This window comes from Aotus nancymaae, unplaced genomic scaffold (genome assembly GCF_030222135.1).
Source record: "Aotus nancymaae isolate 86718 unplaced genomic scaffold, 86718_ANA_hifiasm-v0.15.2.pri h1tg000014l, whole genome shotgun sequence".
NCBI lineage: Eukaryota > Metazoa > Chordata > Mammalia > Primates > Aotidae > Aotus > Aotus nancymaae.
Genome location: NW_026988425.1, coordinates 52,651,520 through 52,669,989, shown reverse-complemented (window position 1 = coordinate 52,669,989; position 18,470 = coordinate 52,651,520). Strand labels below are relative to the sequence as shown.

General features: G+C 36.2%; 1 protein-coding gene across 2 annotated transcripts in view; it reads right to left on the bottom strand.

Annotated features, from left to right (window-relative positions):
* The window catches only part of RAB3C (RAB3C, member RAS oncogene family), a 266,342-nt gene extending 248,227 nt beyond the window's left edge, over nt 1–18,115 (bottom strand). The window contains exon 1 of one of the 2 annotated variants that reach the window (XM_012457277.3): nt 17,886–18,115. In XM_012457277.3, coding sequence (XP_012312700.2) covers nt 17,886–17,903 — 18 coding nt within the window. In that variant the 5' untranslated portion in view covers nt 17,904–18,115. Of the gene's footprint in view, nt 1–17,068; nt 17,227–17,885 lie in introns of those variants that run through there. The other variant, XM_012457276.3, reaches the window with a different exon arrangement.
* Between the last annotated feature and the right edge of the window lie 355 nt (nt 18,116–18,470).

Sequence of the window (18,470 nt, the reverse complement as noted above, 5' to 3'; positions counted from 1 at the left end):
CTTTTATGTACATAAACTGGAAAACCTAGAAGAGATGGATAAATTCCTGAAAAAATACAATTCTCCTAGCTTAAATCAGGAAGAATTAGATACCCTGAACAGACCAACAAGCTGCGAGATTGAAATGAACCAACAAAAAAAGTCCAGGACCAGACAGATTCACAGCAAATTCTACCAGGCATTAATGTACACAAATCAGTAGCTCTTCTATACACCAACAGCAACTAAGCAGAGGATCAAATAAAGAGCTCAACCTCTTTTACATTAGTTGCAAAAAATAAAAAAATAAAAAACCAACAAAAAAAGCCTTAGTTAGACCTAACCAAGGAGGCAAAAGACCTCTAAAGGGAAAACTACAAAACATTACTGAAAGAAATCATAGACAACACAAACAAACGAAAACATATCTCATGCTCATGGATGGGCAGAATCAATATTGTGAAAATGGCCATACTGCCAAAAGCAATCTGCAAATTCAGTGCAATCCCATCAAAATACCACCATCATTTTTCACAGATTTAGAAAAAAAATTTTCTAAAATTAAGATGAAAACAAAAGAGTCTGCATAGCCAAAGCAAGACTAAATGAAAAGAACAAATCTGGAGGCATCATACTTCCTTATTTCAAACTAAACTATAAGGCTATAGTCATCAAAACAACATGGTACTGATATAAAAATAGGCATGTAGACCAATGGAACAGAATAGAGAACCCAGAAATAAACCCAAATACTTACAGCCAACTGATGTTTGACAAAGCAAACAAAAACATACAGTGGGGAAAGGGCACCCTTTTCAACAAATGGTGCTGGGATAATTGGCTAGCCACATGTAGAGAATGAAACTGTATCCTCATCTTTCACCTTATACAAAAAATCAACTGAAGATGTATTAAGGACTTAAACCTGAGATCTGAAACTATAAAAATTTAGAAGATAACATTGGAAAAAACCCTTCTAGACATTGGCTTAGGCAAGGATTTCATGACCAAGAACCCAAAACCAAATGCAATGAAAACAAAGATAAATAGTGGGGACCTGATTAAACTAAAAACCTTTTGCACATCAAAAGGAGCAGTCAGCAGAGTAAAGAGGCAACCCACAGAGTGGGAGAAAATCTTCATAATCTATACATCCGACAAAGGACTAATATACAGAATCTACAAACTGAAACAAATCAGTAAGAAAAAAAAATCACATCAAAAATTGAGCTAAGGGCAAGAACAGACAATTCTCAAAAGAAGATACACAAATGGCCAACAAATATATGAAAAAATGCTCAACATCACTAATGATCTGGGAAATGCAAATCAAAACTACAATGTGATACCACCTTACTCCTGCAAGAATGGACAAAACCAAAAAATCAAAAAAATAGTAGATGTTGGTATGGATGTAGTAATCAGAGAACACTTCTATGCTGCTGGGGGAATGTAAACTAGTACAGTCACTATGAAAAACAGTGTGGAAATTCCTTCAAGAACTAAAAGTAGAATTACCATTTGATCCAGCAATCCCGCTACCGGATATCTACCCATAGTAAAAGAAGTCATTATTCGAAAAAGATACTTGCACACACGTTTATAGCAGCACAATTCACAACTGCAAAATCGTGGAACCAACCCAAATGCCCATCAATCAACGAGTAGATAAAGAAACTGTGGTATATATAAATGATGGAATGCTACTTAGCCATTAAAAAGGAATGAATTAAAAGCATTTGCAGTGACCTAGATGAGATTGGAGACTATTATTCTAAGTGAAGTAACTCAGGAATGGAAATCCAAACATTGTATGTTCTCACTGATATATGGAAGCTAAGCTATGAGGACACAAAGGCATAAGAATGATACAATGGACTCTGGGTATTCGCGGGGAAGAGTGGGAGAGAGCGGGGTGAGAGATAAAAGACTACAAATGGGGTGCAGTGTATACTGTTTGGGTGATGGGTGCACCAAAATCTCACAAGTCACCACTGAAGAACTTACTCATGTAACCAAATACCACACATCCCCCAATAACTTATGAAAAATAAAATGAAATGGAAAGAAAGAAAGAGAGAGAAAAATTGGGAATCTGGGAGAAAGTTAAAGTGGAATGGTTCTTGTTTTTCAATAGGATATCCTGATTTCTCTCAGCCTGTGTACTGAGTTCTTATTACCTGGGCAAAATGTGTTCTTCAAGAGCTAGTAACATGCAGATCCAGCTGGTTCGTTCTGCCCTTCACCAAACTAACAAGTCTGAAACTTCAATCACAGAGAAGGATATTGAAAAAAGTATGGGAGCTTCTTCTCTTTGCTTCTAGAAAGGATTTATATCTTTGTTGAAGAGGAATATAGCCTAAACTTGATTTTATTGTATATAGATATACATATACATATTTGTAAATAAATACATATATAATCCCAGCTGATTTTATATATATATATATATAAATACATGTATATGTATTGTAATGGTTTTTTACTTTGCTTTGAAATTTGTAGATGTATACTGACAGAGTATCAAGAAAAACAAGATGAATTTTTTCAAACTATGTGAAAACCATTCCTACTAGTATCAAAGGCCAGTGTTCTCCTCTCAGCCCATACTATATAGTTCACTCCCAGTTTGGTTCCAGAGGTTTCCCTGAGTGGAGACAGCCTACATTGGGTCTTACCAGCAGAAGAGTAAGGGAGAACCCCAGACCACAGAGAGAAGATTGTAAGCAAGGTCTGCTGGGACAGGAATGACAGTGGCTGGGAAAGCCCCTAGACTCTGACAATGCAGTCCTGACAGCTGCCATGATGTGGTCGACAAGCTCAGAACTAGATTCAGATGTGGTCCTGAAGCTCCTGAAGCTCAGGCCCTGGTTCCTGAAGCTCCTGTACATATAAATTTGGAAGCCAGGTGTCATTAGTGCAGTCCTGGGATATCAGAGAGGACCCAGCTACTGGTAATCCAGGCCTTATAAATCACAGTGTGGTGAGAAGTAGGAAAATACCATTCCACCTATTTCCTATTTCTAAAATTATACGCATGCAGATGGATCTGTGAAAAAGAGCATTCCATATTCTTAGTGGGATGTGAGTATGGCTAAGAGCACACGCCCTGAGGTCAGGCTGCCGAAGAAGGAATCCCAGCTCTGCTACTTGCCCCTTCGCTACTTAGGAACATTTGGGCAAGGTGTTTGTTTTGTTTTGTTTTTACCTATTCCAAGCTGCAGTTTCCTCATCTGTATAATAAGAATAGTGAGACGAGCAATGGAGAAGTGTTGGTATATGTTAAATGCTCAGCTGAAGCTTCCATTATTATCTTTGACATTCTTCTTGTTGAATTCCCACCAATACTATTCTCTGAAATGGAAATGGTCAGTTTTACAGAGCATGCTTTCTCTTATTACCTAACTTCAGAGGGCAAGAGGTTTTAACATCCAACATTTTCCCAAGACTTTCATAATTTCTGAAATAAATAGATGCCTTACATTTTCTCCCTATTTTCAATTGTTATGACATGGAACAAAAAGCATTCATCAATATATCTCTTGAGGTAGAAGCTAAGACACTGAGATAACTGTATGTAGGTAGAAGTGTTCTGTGATTCAGACAGATTGCGAGGAGAAGAACCTGGCCAAAGGCCATATTCTCTGTGATAGGACCTGTCTTATAACACTGCCTGCCACCCAGTAACTTTTAAACCTGCTAAAATCATGAAATCCTTAAGAGCAAGTGGAATTTTGCAGAAACCTGGAGAGAGCTGAGTTTCATGTCTGGACTAATAAGGGGAAGAATGCAAGTGGTAAGAAAATGTAAGAAAGGGAGCCCCAGGAACTCACAGTGCTGTGGGAAAACTGTCCTCTCCTACAGCTTTGAAGTGTGTTTGGGTAACGTTTAACTTAACCTCTGATACTGGATTTGGAAAAATCACCAAAGTCCACAATATCATTATTTCAATATTGGGAATCATTAAAAGGCTTTCAGCTATATATACATGCATAAAATCTTGCATATGTGATGATGATCACCATCCTTTCCCCTAAACCCCTCTAAAATAATAGTGAAGGGATTTCACAAAAGCAAAATATTTATAGACAGAGAGAAGTAGACAGGAGACAACAGTAGAAAAGACATGTCAAGTGAATAGACTGGAGAAAGCAGAATCCTAAGCCTGCTGAAAAACCCCACAAGAACTCTTGCCTGGCAGAACCAGGAAAGGCCTTGGAATTGGAGATACCAAGTGTCTTGATTATAGGGTATGGCTAGGGTTACTAATTGTCCTGGTTTGCTTGGGAATGAGGAGTTTCATGGTACACAGCAGAACTTTCGGTGCTAAAACCAGCCAGCTAGGTGGTGGGTCACCCTAGTTGTGGCTGGGGCATGCAAACAAGAGAATTGGTTGAAAGTCCAAACCCCACATCCCTCCCAATAGCCAAGCAACCATCTTCCCCTTATACAACTTTGATAAAACAAAAGTAAGTTTAAAACATAAAAAAACTCATCAAACATTCTTGACATTCACACTTTCTACATGCAGATGTCAATTTGTAAAAATGAAAGGGCCCCTCTCTTAGCAACAAAATGTAAAGAATCCTTCAAAACTTTTCTTGTGGATATAAAATATACATAAGATTTCTCATCATTTCTTGGCAGCAAAAAACACCAGACATCGTGTTTTCAAATACCTGTTCTCTCCAGTCAGATACATTTTTATTTGGGAATACAAAATGAAATGCTTTCAGGGTAAAGTAGATCCAAAATTCTTAGACATGCGGAACTCCACTCAAATTCTGCAGAATTAGAATACTTAGATTGAGGCCAGAAATCTGTCATTTTTTAAAAGCACCTCATATGTTCTTTTCATCAGTCAGGTTTAGAAATCACTGGATTAACAAACATTCATATGGAAGCCAGAACAGGTATACATTGTCAAGGCCTCAGGGATAAATTATGAGGTGACTAAGCAATCTGACATTTAGGCTGAGATCCCTGGAAACATGGAAATATGATCCTAGAGCTCTCCACCAGCTGGTGTCTTCACCAGACACCCCTCTTGGTGATACAGTTCAGCAGATCTCACCATCATGATGTTGACTCTTTTAGAGAAGAGTCTCTAACCCTATTGCCCAGTCTGCCCAGACAAGCTGAATTCTGAGAAATGTGTTTCATCAATCATCTCTGCCCTGGTAAAAGCCAGAACCTTCTGAGGACCAGAGATATAACCCACTGCAAGCACTTTACTAGACTTTGAGGAAGGACATCCTAGCAGTAAACATGTTCTCAAAGCTATGCAACTCTGCTCTGCTGAACTCAGTAGAAGGTGGCCTTGACTTTCTCCATCAGTCATTTTATAAATAACACACAATTGGGCTTTACTTCCCCCTTGCTCCATTAGAAAGTATCGACATCTAAAGGAGACCTGTGTCCAAATGGAGACCACAAAATGAGAAATAGCTCTTACAAGAATACCTCTTCCTGAGGAGAAAGAGTAAACAGAATGGACATACCCAGTGCTATGTGGTATAAGGAAAACCTCTCCTAAAAATACCTAGTAAAGTACTCTAAAAATTCCTACTGGGAGAAAAAATAAAAGTCTACATGTTAATATTAATACATTTGTTTCCCAATAAGTTTTCATCATTAAACATTTTTTAAAACACCAAATATTTTAAAAATATCAAAACACTTTTTTCAAAAATTTGAGCCATTGAAAAATGCCTTCTGAAATTTGCTATAAATATTGGTTCTAGTGATATCTTGCCTCCTTATTTCATCCATCAAGGTAGGTCATGTGTAGGACCTTGTTCCTACAAGTAGTTTGTTGTCCATGTACTTATGAGACAAAAGAATATCTGATTATCTGTGAAAAACTTGGTGTATTCGCAGTCTACATGTTTTTGTTTCCAAATTGTACAACTGCCCCAATTAGGATGACTTACAAAGCCATTTTCATAGTCATAATCATCCCTGCTTTTCATTCAAAAGCTACTGCTACTATTATTTCCTGCAAATAACAAACTCACCCATGCACATCCATAAAAGAATGTTCACGTCACAGATGCACTATGTTTCTATTATGCTTTTTCATTAGTCCTGCCACTCAGACAGGTGTTCAGTGGATCAAACATTCTAATGAAAAACTATCTTTTATTAAAGCTAACATCTACAGGTGAGAGCTACAGGTGAGTCAGAATTTGCCAATTGGTACTTAACACATCTTTTCTTCATGCTCTTTAATAACCCTTGAGCTGTGGCCACTTCAACAGAAAGTATTCATCAGCATTGGCTTGTAAGTTTCTTTATCATCCAAGACACTTGGTGGCTAGCAAGTAACACCCATTGATCTTTGACAAGCTAGAGTTAAACAAATGGCAGCAGACAAGAGATGAGAGGCTGATGGCCTTATCTCTTACTATTAGATTATGATTCAGGTAGCCAGACGTAAAAAGTTAAGACTGTAGGAGCTAAATAGCTATGATTCCATGTTTTTCTCAGACAGGAGGCCAAGTAGGCACAAAATATGGCTTTTTGAAGGTCATTAGACCTAAGTTACTAATACTATCCCCCAGCCAACCAGCTTGCTGGAGAGTGCAGCAGGGAACTACCGGCCCTTTCTTTTCGCCATTCACTAGAGGACTGAAGACCTAGAACACTTACTCCTATGGTTTCATTGTTTAGTGAATGCAAAAATACTTCATTATCTCAACAGAACTGACAGGACGCTTCAAACAAATATGAAACATGTTGGTGTTGGAAAAGCATTTTGTTTCTGCAGAGTTGAAGCTATTAAGGAATACATAAGTTGGCAAAAGAAAGTAACTGTTAAAGTTATTTTATTTTTACAATTTTGTACCTTGTTGAAATTTCAAAAAGAATCTCGAAGCCCGCAATTTAATTTGAAAAACACGAAGAAAAAGTATCGTATCACAGGGACAATGCTCAATAGAAATATAATTAAATGATAGCAATGTAAATGTAAATATAAGTATTTTTCCAGAACAATCTACAAAAGGTAATCAAAGCACTAATATTACTATTTACATTTCTCTATCACCTTTCCTATAAGAAGCTCAGTTAATTACTGTGCTTCCTTAGTTTCTGCACAATACTAGAAATGAATCTTATTAACCTCTTTCAATACTCAAACACTTCATCCAAAGAGCTAATATCTATCTTCACTGGAAACAAGTTTCTAGTGTAAAAGGAGCCAATATTGAGCCTCAAAGGAAAAGTAAAATAAGTAAAATGAACAATTCCTGGATAGCTTTAACAAAAGACTGAAGATGACAGAAGAAAGATTCATTGAACTTGAAATAAATCAATAGAAATCATACAATCTGACAAATGGAGAAAAAAATCTGTTTAATGAACAGAGACTTAGTTACCTGTGGGCTATCAGAATTCTAACATACACATAGTTGGCAATATCAAAAGGAAAAAGAAAAAAATAATTGGGTAAAAAAATACTTGAAGAGCTAATGGCTAAATAAATTTCCAGTTCGGTGAAAAATATAAACTTATATGTCTGAGAAGCTTATCCAATTTTCCAATCTGACTAAATATAAATAAAATGACACTTAGGCACATTATAGTCAATGTTTCAACTCAAAGTTAAATAGAAAGCCTCGAAAACAGATGAAAAAGAATGACATTACATACAAGGGTATGATAATATGAAGAACAGCTGAACCCACATCATAATGGAGGTCAGCAGACAATAAAACAGCATATTTAAAGTACCAAAAAAAATCAACAAGAAATTTTATATGTAGCAAAACTCTTATTCAAAAATGAAGGCAAAATATTAAAAAACCATTATCAGATGAACAAAAACTAAGAGGATGAATTGCCAGTGGATCTATACTATAGGAAATGCTAAAGGAGGTTGTTCAGGCTGAAGAAAAATGACACCAGAGAGAAACTTAGATAAATAGGAAGAGCACCAGAAATGGTATAAAGGTGAAAGGCAAACATAAATAAATATACAATAAATATACATTTTTTATTACTTAAAAATACATATTATTGTTAAAAACTAAAATTATAAAAACTAAACTCAAAAGAGTTTTTGGCTTTTATAACAAATGCAGATGTAATATGACAACAATTTCACAAGGAATGAGGTAAATGAAATTATAGCAAAATTACTATATTTTATGAGAAGTAATACAGTATTAACTCTAAGTAGACTATATAATAAGTTAAATATGCATATTGTAATCCTTAGGATAAACACTAAAAATACACAAAGATATAAAATTGAAAAGCCAACACAGAGGGCCAGGCACAGTGGCTCACGCCTGTAATTCCAGCACTTTGGGAGGCCGAGGTGGGTGGATCACGAGGTCAAGAGATCGAGACCATCCTGGTCAACATGGTGAAACCCCGTCTCTACTAAAAATACAAAAAATTAGCTGGGCATGGTGGCACGTGCCTGTAATCCCAGCTACTCAGGAGGCTGAGGCAGGAGAATTGCCTGAACCCAGGAGGCGGAGGTTGCGGTGAGCGGAAATCGCGCCACTGCACTCCAGCCTGGGCAACAAAAGCAAAACTTCATCTCAAAAAAAAAAAAAAAAGAAAAGTCAACACAGGAATTGGAATACCTAAAAATATTTAAGCAAAAAAAAATATATAGGAAAAACAGAGGAAGAGAAAGAAACAGAATAAATATAAAATAACGAAATGGTAGACTTAAGTTCAATCATACTGATAATTGCAATGTATGAAAATGAACCAAGAAAAAGGCAGTGATTTTTCAAACTGGAAAAAAATGAAAAGTCCAACTCTATACTGACTACAAGATTCACAGTTTAAATATAAAGACACATATAAGTTGAAAATAAAATTATAAAATTATATATATATATATACCATGAAAATACTGTTAAGAAAGCAAGAGTGTCTGCATTCTCTATTAATATTAGACTCTATAGACTTTAAGACAAGGAGTATTGCTGGAGACAAAGTGGGACATTTCATAATATAAAAGGGAAAATTACTCAGGCGGATACATTTAAAAATATGTGTGTATAGCTAATAACAGAGTCTCAAAATATATGAAAAAACTCAAAAGAACTAAACGGATGTATAGGCAAACTGATAATAATAGCTGGAGATTTGAAAAATCTCCTTCTCAGTAATTGATAGAATAGACCAAAAATCAATAAGGATATAAAAGATCTTAGCAACACCACACAATGCCATAACCCAATTAATATTTAGAGACTACTACACTGCACAACTACAGCACACATAGACACACATGGAATGTTCATAAAGTCACACCACATGCTGAACTAAAAACAAATCAACAGTTTAGAAGATTAAAATCTTAAAGAATATCTTCTGTAGTAGCAATAGAATTTAACTAGTCATCAGTATCATTACAATATCTGTAAAAATACTCAAGTCTTTGGAAATTAAACATACTTTTAAACCCATGGATTAAACAAAATCATGAGTTCCAAATAGTTTGAAATAAAATATAATGTAAATACTACATTCAGAAATTTGTGCTTGTCAGCTTAAGCAGTACTTAGAGGGAAATTTATCATTTCTAATGCTTATATTTATTAGAAGAAAAGAAATATTTAAAATCAGTGACCCTCCAGGCACGGTGGCTTACACCTGTAATCTCAGTACTTTGAGAGGCTGAGGCAGGCAGATTGTTTGAGGCCAGGAGTTCAAGACCTACCTGGCTAACATGGTAAAACCCTGTCTCTACTAAAAATACAAAAATTAGCTGGATATGGTGGCAGGCACCTGTGATCCCAGCTACTCAGGAGGCTGAGGCAGGAGAATCACTTGAGCCTAGGAGGTAGAGATTGCAGTGAGCTGAGATCCTGCCACTGCACTCCAGCCTGGGCAACAGTGTGAGATTCTGCCTTAAAAAAAAAAAAAAAAAATCAGTGAATTAAATTTCTATCTTAAGAGTCTAAATAAAGAAAAGGTTCTACTAAGTAAGGATAAGAAACACAAATATAGTTTTTTAAAAAAGCTAAAAAATCAATAAAATACAAACTAAAAATTAACAAAGTTAAAAGGTGATATTAATATTGATATAAACATTTAGTAAGAGTGGCATGAGAGAGAGGGAGAAAACTCCGATGATCAGTAATAGGAAAGAAAGGGGATATCATTACAGATCCTACATAAACTTAAAAGGCAATAAACATATTTTTAACAATTTTGTGTTAATAAATTGGAGAAATGAGGTCAAAAACAATTTAACAAAACTGAGAATGAAACAGAGAATTTTTTATATGCATATTTAGTTTTCTATTGTAGCTATAATGGATGTTTAAAAGCACACCCACTTATTGTTTACTGAGCCAGAAATCTCAGCTGGGTCCTCTGCTCACTTTTCTTAGCTCTACATGGCTAAAATCAGTGTGTTGGCTGGACTAAGCTTTTATCTGGAGGCTCTAAGAAAGATTCCACTTCCAAACTCATTCAGATTGTCAGCATAATCCAGTTGCTGGTGGTTGTAGGACTGAGATCCCTGCTTCCTTGATACACAGCCTTCTTCATCTTCATACCAACAATTTTTTTCATGTTTTGAAACTCTGACTTCTTCTGCTATATCACTCTGACTTCAATGAGAGAAAGTTCTCTACTTTTAAGATGTCTTGTGATTAGATTGGACCAACCTGATAATGCAGGTTAATATCCCTATTTTAAAGTTTATAATATTAATTACACCTGCAAAGTCCATTCGCTTATATAATGTAACTTATTGTTACAGGGTTAGTCCATGGAGAATTTTGGGAGGGATGCTATTCTGCCTACTGCAATATACTAAAGGGAGATAGGGAGACAGACAGACAGACAAACAGACAGATAGATAGTTAATAGAGACATTAGTATATCAAAGAAATTTTTAAAAATTATGGAACTCTTATTTAAAATTTTCAGAAAGAAAATTCCAGGCTCCACTGGCTTCACTGGTAAACTCTATTAGACATTTAACAAACCAAAATATACCCAATCTTATACAATAAAAATATTCAGAAAACTGAGGGGCAAAGAGTACTTCTCAGCTTGTTTTATAAGCATAACTCCAATACTATAACTTTATTAAGGCATTAAGAGAAAATCATAGCCAAATATCCATCATGACATATGCAAAAAAAAAAACTTAACAAAATAAAATAAAGCTTAATCCAGCTATATATAGAAAGGACAATATATCATGACCAATAGGGTTTGTCTAAGGAATGCCAGATTAACTAAAAAATCAATCCATGTAATCCAACAAACTAAAATAAACTGCACAATCACATCAATAGATGTAGAATAAGCATTTCACAAAATTCAACACCCATTTATGTTAAAAACAAATTTTCTTATCAAACAGAAATCAAATTTATTCATTATAATAAAGAATATCATACCAAAACAAAACAAAAAAGTAACAAAACCCAATAGCTAACTTCACACTTAATAATAAAAAATGGAAGGCCTTCCCTCCTAAAATGGGGAACAAGATAAGGATGTCCCCTGTCATAATAGATGTCCCATGTCTATTCAACATTGTACTGGTTGTTCTATTCAATAAGGTATGGGAAAAAAGGCAATCTCTAGAAAGAAAAACGTAAACTATCTCTATTTGCAAATAATATGATAGTTTATGTTGAAATTTCTAAGGAATCTTAAAAAAAATCATAGAAATAAATATAGCAATCCCTCTGGACACAGAGTCAGGACAAACAGATCAGAGTTTGGATACACACCCCACCTATAATTAATTACCCATTACCCTAAATTTCATCAAAATTCAAAAATTCCTTATCAAAAGGCGGTATTTAGAATGTGAATGCACAAGCCACCAACTGGGAGAAAATTTTATTTATATATCTGTCTGACTTGACAAAGGACTTAATTGAAGATGAAAGATCTCTTGCAACTAAACAATAAAAACAAACCCCCCAAATAGATAAAAGGTTAGAACAAGACACTTCACAAGCGAAGATATGTAAATGACCAATAAGCATGTAAAAACATACTCAACACCATTCATCATTAGGGAAATTCAAATTTAAATCATAATGAGATACCAGAAAACACTCATTAAAGTAGCCAAAATGAAAGACCACTCACATTACATGTTGTTGAAGATGTGGAGCCACTAAAACTCTCTCGTACACTGCTGGTGAGAATTGCTAGTCCTCCCACTTTGGTCAAAGATTTGATTGTTTCCTATAAAGCTTAATACATACTTACCATTAATCCCAGAAATTTCACTTTTAGATATTTACCCAAGAGAAGTGAAAAGATATTATCATAAAAAAGAACAATAGAAAAAACGCTTATAGCCTTATTCATAATATCCCCAAACCAGAAATTACCTCAAAGTTCATAAACAGGATAATGAATTTTAAAAGTATAACAAATTGATTTAAAAAATGTAATATTCATCAATAAAATGGAATGAATTACTGATACACACAACATGGATGAATCTCATACACATTATGCTGAACAAAATAAGCCAGACTCAAACGAGAACTTATTTTTTCATTCCACAGTATGTTCATACTGCATGTTCTACAGAACTATATAAAGTTCTGGAACAAATCAAACTCTTTTATGTTTAAAAAAGTAAAAAGTTTACTGCATAGGTAGGTTAACTAGGAAAAACCACGAACTATTGGGGTGATTAGAAACGTTCTATATCTTTATAGTGGTATGTGTTACACAGATTTATACATTTGTCAATACTCATCAAATTGTTCACTTAAGATTTGTGCATTTCATAAATATAAACATTATCTTAACAAACCTACAAATGAATGAATGAAAAGTGCTAAAGATCTATGTAATTCTGAATAACTCTTAAAGACTTAATATTCAGAGGCTGTAGTATCCTTGGTAATAAACTGACCTACTAAGTTGATTCTCACAGAACCTCTGAACATTAATAAAAAAAAGGGAAAAATGGTTGGAAAACCTTTAATCTATATAAGAACATTTTTTTGAGGTGGCCCAGCTGCTTGTACTTAGTGAATTGAGTGGGCAAGAGTAGTTTCAAGAAAACCTATTCCTCAGCATAGACATATATTTCCTTCCTGGAATATGATGGTGAAGAAAGGATTGCCAATTCCAATACAAGCTTAGAATGGTGGCAGAAAATTATGATAATTTTGCAGTTTCAATGGAAAACCATTCTTATACCACAGAAGTGAATTTTTACTATAGGTTAAGTTCCCTTGCTATCCTTCACTTCCCTTTATAGAATAAAAGTGGATATTTGAGCAATTAGCCCAAATGGAGTAAGGAAGAATTTCTCATTTCTCTAAAGTCTATTAGGGATTTTCTGTTTCTGTAAAGGATGAGGACTACATTTCCATTTCTCAGAAAGATAGAGGGATGATCACTGAGGATGGATATGGTTGAGTTCAACAATAATGAAATGCAAGACTGCCATGTACTTCCCATAGCCAAATAAAACAGTGATATTTAGACTTTAATTCTTTGCAATTTTGTTTTGTGTACAGCATGGCTAACTTTAATATATAACTAGTGGTTTTTACTTCCACTCAATCTTCAGCCTACATCTATAGTCCTTCTTCAATCCTCCTCATCTTAAACAATTTTTTGGGGCACTCTTCTCCATGCTTTGGATAGATATCTTTCTTTGAATTTTTGTCAATAGAAGACTGTGCATTTATGAAGTGATCTAGAAAACTTGTGGATAACAAAATGGAAAAGTAAGCATTTAGTCAGGGACAATGAATTCCACTTTGGTCCTGTTAAGAGAGTATGTGAACCTGCCAGAAGTTATAGTAGATAGAAACAAGCCATTTTAAAACGTTGGCCCTTTTCAAATATTCGGTTTAGTTTATGCAAGTTTATTTTATAAGAAGAAGAGGCCATTTTTTCTTTCTTCTGAACCAAATGAATGACTCAAATTATATTAATAGTTGTCTCATTCTTTACACCACCCATTTATGTCTTCTTGAGGAACGAAAAGTAATAGAGGAAAGAACATGGGTTTTCTAGACAGAGAAATCTGGCAGAAATTTTACTCTATCCTAGCAGGAAAGTTATTTTGTCTTGATAAGTCCAAGTGATTGTGCCTGTAATTAGGGTAATGGTGGCCACTAGGATTTTTAAATATATTTGTAAATATTTTTGTAAAATATATACATACACACATATGATTGTTATATATACAATAAAAAATAAAAATTATTTTATACATACACACAAATATAATGAGACCTGAATCTAAGTCACAGGGCTTGGCACAGGCAAGGCACTAGATAAACTAGAATTTGTTCAATGTGGCTCCTGAATCAAATGACAATTTGTTAACCAGAGTCTTGTCCTCAAGTCATGAGAACTGCTGTTTCTCATTTCATTTGGCCTTCAGGATTTATGTATACACTGAATGAAAGACACAAATGACCATCTCCTGCATTAGAATTCTAAGCCTATCGCTTGGGATACTTACCAAATGCTATTCCTGGTTATTTAGTTAGAAGGGAAATAAAGACGTCAGAGACTATCATTGTATATTATTTTAGTAATTACTATAAAAAACAATTATCCCTTATTTTCCGTCAATTCAGAAAGAAATATTTTTGATAAAATATGCACATGTCAAAGATAACTACCTTGAACAGAACACCAAGTTATTTATATAGATATATCAAATGCTTTTTAAAAGACCTTACACGATTTTCAAAAGGCTTCTTTGATTTAAAAAAATATAAGAAGTAAATTGGGAAATAAGCAAATACATTAAAAAGCTCATTTTGTTTCACAGCAGCAAATGAACTAAATATTTTTTAAAGCAGAGAAGAAATCTCTCAGAATAATGAAACCATAAAATGAGGTTTTGCTTGTGAGTCATCTTCTAGAGACCTAAGTAAAAAAATATTTGGGACATATATTTAAAATGATGATGCAGTTCAGTCTTTAAATGAAAAAAAGTCAACTATTTATCTTGTTGCATTGTCATATATCAAAGTCAGGTGAAATGTGATTACAATTCAGAAATATTGGTGCTATAACGTTACTTGTTACTTTAAAATATTCGGAGTAAGCTTATAGTTTTTATCCTACTATTATATAGTTTTGAAACCTGATAATAATGGAGATGGGGTCACCATAACAACAATTTATTAAGTTGAATTAAAGTATGTGCTTTAATTAAATATGCTTTTAAAAAGTCTTTGATTTCCTAAAATGTACATTACTCATGACAGCATTTAGAAATTTTAAATTTCAAAAACTTAGTCCAGTTACTAAAAATACATTATAAATATGACAATAACTCCATCCACAAGCAAATTAATTTCATTTTACCTAATTTTTATTTTAGTTCTTCATTAAAGTTTTTACTAAAATAGAAAATCACAGTGCCTACTACATAGTTGGTGAAGACAAAAAATAATTTTAACTATTCCCCAAAACATTACTTTAATATAGTTCTGTAATATTTTAATGATGCTTCTGAACATTCTAAGCAACTCCTTTAAGAAAGCAAAATTAATATACAGTGTGGTTAAATTTTTAGTAATTTATTTTGATTGAAAAATATTGGTGCATATATAGAGTTGACTTTAAATATTAACAATCTATTTTTCAAAAATTCTTGGAAATCTTTTTTATTGTGTAAATTCAAGATGTACATGTTTTCCTGTACATATACATGGTGAAGTGTAATGATCGACTTTTAAAGTCTACTGTTAATGTTTACTTATAATAAAATATGATTAATTTAGCCAGTTGGCTCCCCGCAGTATCTCCAGTAATAGAAAATTATCATAAACCAATATATTTTATTGCAACAGCCTGTACCTTTATTGCCTGTTCAGATTCTTTTCACATCAGGTCTAAATAATGGAAAGCTAAGTCACAAATAGAGGTATTAGAAGACACACAACGGGGCCACTGTTCCCTGGAACAAATCATATTTTCAATAACTCATAAGTAATTTGATGACTTCCCTTATATAATCCTCCAACAAACAATTAAATCCTATAGGTTTTTCATTTAACAGTCCAGTCAGAGTTTCTTAATATACATAACCCATAAAATAAATTAAAAGTAAATCAAAACATATGTTTAAAGTCCTTGATTCATGAAGAAACCAATTGGAAAACACTGAAGCCTGAATTAATGTCAAATATTTATACTGTTGGGTTTGGCAGCAGAGGTGGGTTCTCAGGAGAGAGAGCACATTCCAAATGATGTATTCTATTCTCCTCTCAACCCCATTCATAAAATGCCTTTCTGTTACGCAGTGGGATCACTACTTGATTAATAAACACAAGCTGATGTTTAGCATTAACTGGTTGTACATAGAGATGAGAATTAACACTCATCCGTACTTAAAAACAAAACTTAAGCATGATGCTTAGGCAGAGGTACTCCTGCAACAGAGTCCTTCGCATTTCTCAAAGGAAGCAAACCTAAGAATGTGACTGAAATGGGTAATCGGAGAACAAATAGGCACGTAACACAGGAAAGCTCAGAGGAGGGCTGTCTCAGAAACGGAGTAAACCAGTTGTGTGGACAGCGATGCTGGCATAGCTCCGGGATATGCCAAGCCCCGTTGTATTTTCTATTTTCTGCTGATACTGGGAACCTAACTGAAGAAAGGGGACTTTGAGGAGCCTAACGTTGGCTTCTCTTTATTTAATGTGCCTTCAACCAAGCAGAATTCGCTCTGTGCTGACTTCAGTGGGGAGTCTTCAACCCCGAATCTAACCTATCTGCCTCAGATCCGTGAGTTTTCACCGCGATCTCAAACCTCGATGCCAAGAGAGAAGATCAATGCCAACATGAATTTGCATGCTCCTCTGACTTTTGTTTGCTCGGGTTTTCATTTTAGACAGACACTCTTATCCTCCTTTCAGAGCCTAGAAAGATTGTGAATAGCCCGATCCCTCATCAAGACAGCCCCAATCACAGCCACACAGAGCTTATAGGAACCCAACTCCGTTCCCAGGGTCATGTCCCAGAGCCGCATCTCCGCGGGTGGCCGCCAGACCTTCCCTTAGGTTGGACACAGTTTGTGCGCGGAGAGAGGGGAAAAGCATCTCTTTCAATTCCTCCCGAGGCCACTCTTTCTTTATGGACCCACCTGCATGGGCGCTTCGTGTCTCATTGTTGGCAAATGTTCTTTCTCTCTGGCTAGGACAGCACTGACCCGGGCTTCCGGTCAAGCGTGCACAACCCGCGCGCGCTCCAAGCTCCACACACTGCACTCTTGGGGTTCGCTAACCGGCTCCAACATCAGCACCGGAGCTGTCCTCTCCTGGCGCCGCACACGCGTACTGGCGGGGAGCCGCGTGCACTCCTGGGAGTTGTAGTCTCTTCCTGCGGGGTTTCCCAGCGAATGTGCGAGCGGTGAACTACAACTCCCGGCAAGCAAGCAAACTCCTACACACGCTCGATCCGCCAGTCGGGCTCGGCCGCGGAGCCTCCCTTCTCCTTTCGAAACGCTCCTGGGTTACCTCTCCCAGTCTTCTCTACCCTTTTCCTCGCCAGGGGCAGGCGAAAGTAGCCTCAGCTTATCTCAGCTGGGAATTTTTCTTTCTAACTGCCGCCAATCAGGAGTAGATTGTGATTTCCTGATTAGGAAGCTCACTACCTTGTTCTAATTTCCAATGCAAACGAAGCCAGAGCTGGTCTCTGAGACTCTCCCCGCTACCCTCTACCCATCCCGAATCGGCAAAGTTTCTACGTTTCCTTAGGCAGAGTGGGGCGGTTTTACAGTCTCTTTCGGCAAACATTGGGGAGAAAGACGATAAAGGGTACACACATAAGGAAAGTGGTTTATCCGCACAATTGCATTGAGAAGTCGCGCGCGCGTACACACTCACACAACCCACACACCAAAGTGCGTGAAAGTGAGATTTCTGGCTAAGCACCCCAAGGAACTCCCTTTGCCTGCTTACCTTTCCATACAGCTCCATTACAACTCGAGGCTCGGAAATGCTCAAGTGCCCTCGCTGCAAAGGAGGTTAGGGCTTTACGTAGGAAGCGGGGCTAAAAGGAAAAGGCACAACACAATAGAAGGGGTAGGGGTGGCGTCTGGCGGAGAGAGAAAGGAGGGACGTAGAGAGACAGCTGATTTAGATGGAGGGCTTCTTTCCTCTGGAGGGAAAGCGTGGAGTCTTCAAGCAGCAGCTGCAGAGAAAGGGCTGAGTCTCTTAGGAAGTGCCAGGGGCGCGATCGCGCTGGGCAGCCCCCCCCCAGGGCCTCCCCCGCACCTTCCGCCGTCATTAGCGCGCACACACAGCCGCTGGCCGCGGGCTGCAGAGCTGATAGGGCACCGGGTTATTTACCAAAAGCAAGCCACTTAAAATGAACACATTCATCACCAGAGCCCAGAAGCACTGTCACAGAATGAGACGGGAGACCTCTATTAAGTTATCCTGTCGTTTCTTTAACACAGAGTCATGCCTCATATTACAACGGTACTCCTCCCAGATTAGTTCAAAAAATGGTTTTGAAATCTCGGAACTGTACTTTTGTTACAC